Below are 9,513 nucleotides of genomic sequence, written 5' to 3' on the forward strand. Positions count from 1 at the left end.
GCTAAACATTATCCAAGCTTTACTGATGTTTGTTATCCTTTAAAACTTCACCAGTGATAGAGTTTAACCCATATGAGGGCAAACTTTTAACCAAGTTCGGGGGTAGGAGAAAAAGGGGCGAGAAGTTGAGGCTTGATACATAACCATGTGGAATTACAAAAAAAAAACCTAAAGAGTACTAAATCTTACAACTTGCCTCCCGAAACCTGAAAATTTACAAGATCCCTTGTAAAGTAAAAAATTGTAAACCACCACCAAACAATTATAAAATTACAAAAACATCCTTAATAATGTAAAACTTAGTAAAAATCACAAAAATTCTGAAAAATTCAAAACTAAAGGAAAACACCAAAATTTTCAAAACATACAAATAGCACCCTTACAAACCTAAAATTTGCAGAAAACAACCTGAAAGTTATGAAAATTGCAAAAACACACCAAAATTTTGAAATTTACAAAAAACCTAAAAATTTTCAAAACGTACAAACAGTATATTTAAATTATAGGAACTCCAAACAGCCTCCTGAAAATTGAAATTTGTAGAAAACACCCTGAAAGTTTTGCAAATTGCAAAAAACACCCTCAAATTTCAAGTTTTAGAAAAACGCCATATAAATTTCAATTCTACAAACAGTGCACTGAAAATATAGGAATTAAAAACAGATCCCAAAAATTTAGAATTTGCAAAAAACACTCATACTTCAAAATTTACAAAAAAACACCTTGAAAAATTCAAGGTTACAAAAAGTATAATGATAATATAGAATTACAAACAACCCACTGAAAATTTGAACTTTGCACAGAACACCCCAAAAGTTTCAAAAATTGCAAAATCACCCTCAAAAACTAAAAATTTACAAAAAAACCACTGAAAATTTCAAAGATATAAATAGTAAAATAAAAATTTTATAAATTTGAAATTTGTGAAGAACTCCCTCAAAGTTTAGAAAGTTGCAAAAATACCCTAAAAGTTTAGAAAATTGCAAAAAACACCTTTGAAAAATCAAAAGTTATAAAAAATAATTGTCTGTATGTTCTGATCTTCTCAAGGTGTTTTCTGTAAGTTTTAAATCTTTGAGGAAGTTTTTTCGCAATTTTGAAACTTCCCGAGTGTTTTTAGCAAATTCCAAAATTTTCAGGGATGTTTGTAATCCAATATTGTCAATGTAATTTTTTTATAGGCTTGAAATTTTTAGGTTTTTTCAGTAATTTTTGAATTTGTTACGGTGTTTTCTACAATTTTTGAAACATCCAGGGTGTTTTCTGTAATTTTTGAATTGTGCAGGAGGCCTTTTATAATTGTAAGTTTTTGAGAAGGTAGTTTATAATTTAAATATTTTGAGGGGGCTTTTTGTAGTTAATACATTTTGAGTTGAGAGTGGTAGAGATCCTTGTGTGTTAAATCAATGTTAATCCTTATGACATGTTATACCAAACACAAGAATGTTTCCCCCACTAATTGTTCTAGGATAATAATTACCATGTTAAAGATTAGTCCTGATTGCTTTAACCTCATGCCAAACGAGTCCTAAATATTAAAGTTAGAAACACCTTTTCTCCATGTGATGTACATGTACTGATATGTCATCTATTTTGTATCTCTATGTATGAATATATATATATGTGTGTGTGCATTGTCCATTATTATTTGTATTGTAAGGTAACACAATCATGCTCACGTGCAGACACATGCTTGTCTAAGTGTATGCATGAATGTGTATGACTAACATGTCCATACTTGCAAGAATTTTATTGTGTGGGATGGCACATGCAATTGCTTGTTCAGAAAAAAAAAAACTATTCAGGGTTAAGCTCCTCCCCTCGAAATTATTCCCTAATTCTTCTTCTGAAAGATCTAATAAACTTTTAAACTATGCTCAACTAAGTACTAATTACTCTGTTTATGTAATAGGTAAAGCTGCAGTTCAAGTACATGGGGAAAAATTGGTTTCGCTCTTCCATCACCTGCTAGTGTTTACAACAAGTTAAAAAAAGTAGTTTTTAGCCTCTCAGGCTGAACCTCAGTTAAGCATTTTAACCTATTTGAATATCTACATAGGATATACTAATGGATCCTCTTGCATTACATCATTAATGAGTTTGTATGAACCCCATTCTTTTTTCCTCGAGTAACCTAAAAACTGAGTAGGTAATCCCATTTAAAAAAAAGTACACATGCAATGCAAGATGCAGAACAGAGCTAGAATGTTTCATAGTTTAAAGGGTGAGTCGCTACTTCCAAGAGGAGGTTTATCAGTTGAAATATTGAGAGTACATAAAGGGAATCACAGGAACATAATTAAGATAATGAAAAATCTTACCGTGGCGAGCTTTCTGTTCTATACAATCCCAAAAGAGGTTGCTAATTCAAGTTACTGTACCTTTAGTCGACATATTTTGGCTAAAGGCTTGTTTAATCTACCAGCATGATAGAGAGATGAGGGAGAGCATTCCTAAGCTCTTAAGCAAGGTACTAAAGAGAATAAAGTTCACAATTTTCCATATCCTTCGCGGCTATGACCTATGTTTCATAGGTATTTGACAGAGACATACTGGCATACGTTATGTATCCGATAGTTGAATATTTTGATGTTTAATGGATACGTGTCAGATAAACCTTTTGACATGTCCCATAATTGCAGCCTATCTTAGATGCATCAAAGGCATTATAGACATGTTCAAGATTAGAATTTTTTTTGTATGCATTAACAATGGACTCATAAAATTGTAATTATAATAATTCTATATAATTTTTCTCTCATATGTGGATGTCTATGTAGAAATTTAATTATATCCTTAGCATACGAATAGCGTAGCTTTTAAATGTTTGTATCAGTGTCCATATCGTATATTATGTGTATCCTTTATTACATTTATAGGCTATGCAGAGCCTTTAACCCATATTTATGAGGCTAAACAAAATTTCAACTATATCTAAAATTTAATAATTCTAATATTACATTCTCATGGCCGCATATGACCTGAATAGTCAATTAACTGATGGTATTGTTTTGAGTTCTGGAAAGGACTCAAATTTGTGTTCCTTGCAGACCTATCCCATTATGGCAAAAGATAAGAGCAATGTTGAAAATAGCGATAACGCATAGCGTAACGCTTACCTCCGGTTAGGTTACAATAGCAATAACGCATAGCGTAACGTAGGTTAAATAATTTATTATTATTTAAATAATTTATAGATATATAACATTCAAAATAGAAAATATGAATAATCATCGCAATTCTTAATTTCACAAATCAATATATGATCACAATTTCACAACAAAATCAACTGTGTTTGCCTTAACGATCAATCCAAAGGCGAAATTCGACGATAGATCAATAACTAACCGAAACCTAACATCGTGTGTTCCTGCCAAATAGATCAAATTTCTCACGCTAATCATGTTAAAGAGTAAAACAATGGCAACTTCAGGGAACAAGTCAAGCTCACCCTTTCACACATATTAATTTTTATGGCTTTAAGTGTGAAACATAGTCTGATTATCAGTATTCAAGATTGTATTATGTATTTACCTTGCTAATTTCAGAAGTTGAATGGCGGGAGAGGACGACGATGTCGAAAGGGGCGGCGGAAGACGACGATGACAGCAAGAGTTAGGGTTTTGTTAGAATTTAATAACTTATGAGAAGTGGGAGAGTCAATCACAGCCCTTGAATAATTTTAAAAGCAATCCAAACTATTAAACAAAATAACCTACGTTACAAAACGCCACGACGCTACGTTACGTAGCTTACGCTATGGCTAAAATAGCGCACGTTATTTTATGCGTGCGCTATTTGAAAACGCTATGTAGTGTTAGGTTAACGCTACGTTACGTTAAGCGCTATTTTGCGCTACGAAACGCGCTATTTTCTACACTGGATAAGATATAAGATGTCTAAAATATGCATATGTAACCAGTAAGAATAAGACTATTAATTCTTATCAAATAGAAATACGGGTTCCAAGCTAAATATATTTACCGCTGCGTTGAATACAATACCAGCCAGTTGAGAATATGACTGCAACCAGCTCAAGTAACATTTATCAGAAGGAAGAAAGACCAGAAACTTGACGAAACTTCTCATAAGAAACCCAGAATACAAATTGCCAAGGACCGAGCCTGGCCCATGTAGGAAAGAAACCCTTCCACAATGCCATCACACCTTCCAACTTCACAGTTTTCACCAGACAATCATAAGAATTCCGATAAACAGTCCTGGATTCCCCTTTACCCACAGCTTGATTCATCATTCTAGTCTTTATCACATCGGCTGGGCAACTAAGTGCGGTTGCAGAGAGACCAGAAGCAACAGATGCCAAAGTGTGGGCAAAACTATTATCACCACAAATTTGATGATTTATGATGAAATGCTTGGCTTGGTCATAGCAAGTCAGTTCCCCCATGTTGACAAGGAATGCTCTTTGAGCATTAGGAAGTACCCCTCTCCAGAGTCCTTGGAAGCCTTCTGTCTGGATTATCTTTTTAAATGCATCAAAAATCCCTGAATATCGGGGTTGGAGACCTTGACTTAGCATACGGCCATCTGCTTGCATCCTTACTTTTATAAGGTCAGCTGGGCTAGCTACGACCTGCACTCTAAAGATATAAGAGTTACAGCAGAATGGATAACTTGGTACAAGAAGATGGGCAATAAAAGCAAGAAGTTATTAGAACTTGGAAGCTTCTCTACAAACATCAAACAGTTTCTCTTAACATACTGTGCATATTTGCATGTTTGGGTTCACTAGCACAAGAACATGAACATATACACAACTGCATGCGTGAGCATTGACATGTTGCTTACAAAGACAAGAAGGCATAAACAAACATGAGATAGAAGCTTAAGAACTTCCTGCTTTATGCCTGAAGAAAGGAAGAGATTGAAAGTGCAGACACGAATATACATATCCAGAAGCATCTATGCTCATAGATCCATATGATTGCATGAGGTGCATCCATGCGCGCATGCATGCTATACGCGACTTTTCTAGTTGTAAAGGTTTTGCAGAAGAAATTTCTTTCTATATTTGATGTTGCCAAGAAATATAAACATGTATATGCAGGTAAAAGATAATTCGGACACCAATATAGATTATAGCTCAAATTTAACGAAAAGCTGAGGTTTTGGATTTCTATCTTAGTGATCATCATCACATGAATTATGTACATACAGACAGAAACTATTAAAATGCATCAAAATTCAAAACTATTGCATCTTTATTTACATATTTTATGCCTGAAACAAAGCTACAGATTGAAAGTACAGATATGCCTCTACAAATCCAGGAGCATATATGCTCACAGAGCTATATGATTGCAAGAGGTGCATTCATGCGCGCGTGCATACTACACGGGACCTTTCTATCCGAGAAGGCTTTGCAAAAGGAATGTGTTCCTATAGTTCTCACTTCGTGGGAAACAATTGAAAAAAAAAATATAAACTTGTACGTACACTTGCGGAGGTAAAAGATAATTTGGACGTCAATACAGATTATAGCCCAAATTTCACGACAGTCTGATAATTTGGAGTTCTACTGACCTGTTCATCATCAAATGGACTGTGTAAATGCATACAGAAACTATTTTGCACCGTCCTACGGAGCTAGACCTGAAACAGAAGAGGCTACTCGTCTCTATTTAAATGTTTCCATACAAATTGAAGAACGAAATAAGAACAGAAGTATTAGCATATGAGACATCCTACAATTGTTAAACAAAACATTTAATAAGATAGCCTAATGCTTTCACTCCGTCTACGCTAAGTAAAGTTAGGGGCCAATCGGAAAAGAAAGCCAAAACCCAATAAGGATCTTGAATTTTTCGTGTCATTTGGAGTCTATAAAAAACCCATACTCATATGATAAAAAAAATTTAAAAAAAAAAGGCCGTTTACATTAACAAAATTAAAAAAATGGTGTACCTGAGCAACAACCCCAGAAGACCCACCAGCGACCGCCTTCTCGATCGCCGAGTCCCCAGCAACGCTCCTGAGCTGCTCATACCCAACAATCCTCATCGGGGTGTAGAACAGATGGCGGAGGATCGCAGGCGAGAGCCCCCTGTAGAACCCCAGAACCCCGCCCTCGCGCCAGATCCCGGAGGCGACCGACCGGATCGGAGCGGCGACGGGATCCGCCGTGGAGCTGGAGTCGGGTTTTGGTGATGTCGATGGGGTAAGTTGCGGCCTCGGCCGCCGCTGCTGACAGGGAGGGAGGGCGATCTTGGTGGTGGTGTCCCCCATGTGGCTTTTTAGTTGAACAGCCCCCCACAGCATAACCGCTGCTTCCGTCCTTAAGGGCTGTTTGGTTGGTTTCATTCATATTTGGAAATGCAATTCTACGTAAATCGATATAATTTATTTTGAGTTTTCCAAACTTTTCTAAGAAATAAATTGTTTTGGTTTGGTTTGCACAGAAAAAAAGATAAGAAACTAATGTATTTACTTTTATTGTGTTTGGTTTGCATAAGAAAAAATAGAAAATTTTTGTTGATTTGACATTTCCCACTTTTCTTGTGTTTGGTTGGTTTTGAAGTGTATAGGGAAAAGTGTTTAGGGTCGCCATGGTAAGATTACCCCTCACTATAGATAAATTAATTTGTGCTTGTTATGGGATGTAATATTAATCATATAAAAGTGCGAATGTAACATGAACAAATAATAATATCCCGAATGAATTATAAATTTCTGTTTGTATTAATGAAATCATAAAAAACCTGAAATCATACGAAACCTAATGTAACATGAACTGCGTGCCTGATTTTGACTTGAAATATACCTGTTTGAGATGAAAATAATCACACGAAACCTGTTTTCCAAGAAAAAATAAACAAGACCTCTCACAAACATGAACACAACCAGGCTCACAAAACTGGTCATATGTGCACAAAACAGAACAGAGCAGGTCACAAACCTGAACACAACCAGGCTCACAAATAGCAAGGACAAAACAGACCAAACCTGAACAAATAGAACAACCACGTGCACAAAAACACAAAACTGAGCACAAACAAGATCAAACTTGGCTGAACACAAAATCCACAAACACAAAACTGAGCACAAACAAGATCAAACCTGGCTGAGCACAAAAACTGGTCATATGTGCACAAAACAGTCCACAAATAGTATGGACAAAACAGACCAAACCTTAACAAAACCTAGCTCCACAAAACCGGTCATATGTGCACATAACCTGGCGAAGAACAAACCTGAATAAAATAGCATCCACAAACAGAACATGGCAGATTTTGAACAAAACAACATCCACAAATCACAACAGGACATAACCTGACCACAACCAGGCTCCACAAAACTGAAAGATCAAGACATGAACACAACCAGGTGGAGAAGTGTCCTCATCAAATGCCCACAAATGTGGTATGATAATATTTATCCCCACAAACTTAAATATAGCATAAGTTTGCACACAAAATCTCACCATAAGTTTGCACACAAAATCTCACCAAGGAAATGTTTGTGTTCAGGTAAATGCATATTACCGCTTAGGGCTCAGAAATTCGTTAATATCATCATTATTAGCCATCTAGTGCAATTTCAAAAGATATTGCAGGTTGCTAATCTCAGAAATTTTGACAATCATCATCGTCTAAAAGTAAAAAAGTCACCAATGTAAACTAGTTTCATGAAAACTTACTACACAAATAACCCATAGCTGTAGCCATCCAGTACAATGTTTGCACATTGTAGGTTGCTTGCATCTTAGGAAATTGTATGGTGAGTTATAAATATCCTACAGTCACAAGTTTATTTCAAAAGGTTAGTACACCACAAATTTCACAACATGAAAGGTAATATTACAAAATGGAAGCCAATAACTACTTACTACAATATTACAATAATATGTTCCATCGTCATGATGTTCCATCGACTAATCTATGTATCTGTAGACGATTATGTTTTCGGTGAAAGTCGGTGTTTTCATTGCTTTTGAATCTGTTACAACTTCAAACGTTACAACAAGAATGCAACCAAAACAAAGATTACAACTTTATCGAAAATAAACACGAGATCCCGTTTTGGTGCGGTCTCGCTTGCGTGGGTCTTTGGCTTGTGACGGGGATGTTGATATCCGTGGACCACCGGGGCAATCAGATCCGGTCCGGATAAATCGGACAGAGTTTCGTCGATCCGCGTGAGATCTAGAAACTTCTAATCCAGAAATATCGGACAGAACTTCGTCGATCCGCGTGAGATCTAGAAGTTATAAGCGTATACCTCGGCTAAAGCGAGGTATTAGCTCTTCTTAGTATTAACGCTAAAGGCTAATACTAAGGAAAGATGAGAACGGGTGATGAAGGCTGATTTAGACCTCTCCTCCTCGGTTGAAGTGCTCGATCACTGTTTGCTGCAGCAGGGCTTCGCCGAGGCTCTCCAAAAATCCAGATCCTTCCAAATGAGGTAAGGGGGTCCTATTTATAGGAAACCAAGAGGGGGGGCGTCCGCACAGATCTAGGACACCCCAGGGGTGTCCGCACAGATCTGGGACACCCTTGGGGTGTCTCCAAAAATCCGAGACACCCCTAGGGTGTCTCGGAAATTCCGAGACACCCTTGGGGTGTCTCGGAAATTCCGAGACACCCCTAGGGGTGTCTCGGAAAATCCGAGACACCCCTAGGGTGTCTCGGAAATTCCGAGACGTCCGGTAGGTGTATTTTGATCGTTTCCCCGTAGATTCTTCGTACGAACTCGGATTTGAGTGATTCCGGCTGTGCGTTGGATGCGTGACGAAGAGTTCGATCCGCTCTGATGATTGGATTGTTCTTTAGAGTGGCTCGCAGGTACAGAGGGCCTTGTCCTTTCTGTGAGCAGTGCCGGGCTTCCCGATTGGCGGGTCTTCGGTGATTCCGAAGTCCTATCTGCTCACGTAACTCGTCGATTCACTTCAGTCGTTCCGTCGACGTCGATTAGGCTCATGTTGATTGTGATGGTGACGTTCATCGTCGCTCGTTAACACTGAACCGCGTTGTGGAGACCTATAGGCAATTTTTGATGCCTACAGATACCCCCTCCAAAGTGTTCCTGACTCGTTTCTTTTATAGAAGAGGCTGGAATACTTTGGATGTGATTCGGTCTAGCCTTCAGTCGGCATAAGGACCTGTAGTTAGCTTCAACTCTTGGCTCCTTCGATTTTCGGTCTATTCGATGCTTTGACGAATAGCCGAGGTTCTTCCGGCGCTGCGTTTATCGTCTGGCCGTCGTTGGAGTCTCGAGCTTGCAGCTGATGAATTGAGTTTGGCTCGTGTCACTGAGTTGACTTTGAACTACCTCTGCCACATTATGCTGGCTTAGGGTTTTGGATCACCGTGTGTTGACTTTTTGTCGCAACGCGTTGACCGGCGTTGACCTAGGGTTATGCGCTGACCGGCATTGACCCTTAGGGTTTTGAATCGTCAAACGTTGACTTTCGTCGCAACGCGCTGACTGGCGTTGACCTAGGGTTACGCGTCGACTGGCGTTGCCCTTAGGGTTTCGGATTGTCAAACGTTGACT

At 37.9% G+C, this 9,513-nt stretch overlaps 1 protein-coding gene across 2 annotated transcripts in view; it reads right to left on the reverse strand.

Annotated features, from left to right (window-relative positions):
• LOC109845471 (mitochondrial uncoupling protein 3) overlaps positions 1-6,278 on the reverse strand; it is a 7,253-nt gene extending 975 nt beyond the window's left edge. The window contains exons 1-2 of one of the 2 annotated variants that reach the window (XR_002248372.1): positions 5,926-6,278; positions 3,985-4,594 (exon numbers count right to left, since the gene is read on the reverse strand). Coding sequence is in view for 1 of the 2 variants with exons in the window: in XM_020414716.1 (XP_020270305.1) it covers positions 4,049-4,594; positions 5,926-6,246 (867 nt within the window). In the remaining variant the exon portion in view is untranslated. The remainder of the gene's footprint in view (positions 1-3,984; positions 4,595-5,925) is intronic. The other variant, XM_020414716.1, reaches the window with a different exon arrangement.

The sequence above is a fragment of the Asparagus officinalis genome, chromosome 6 (assembly GCF_001876935.1).
Source record: "Asparagus officinalis chromosome 6, Aspof.V1, whole genome shotgun sequence".
NCBI classification, from domain to species: Eukaryota; Viridiplantae; Streptophyta; class Magnoliopsida; order Asparagales; family Asparagaceae; genus Asparagus; species Asparagus officinalis.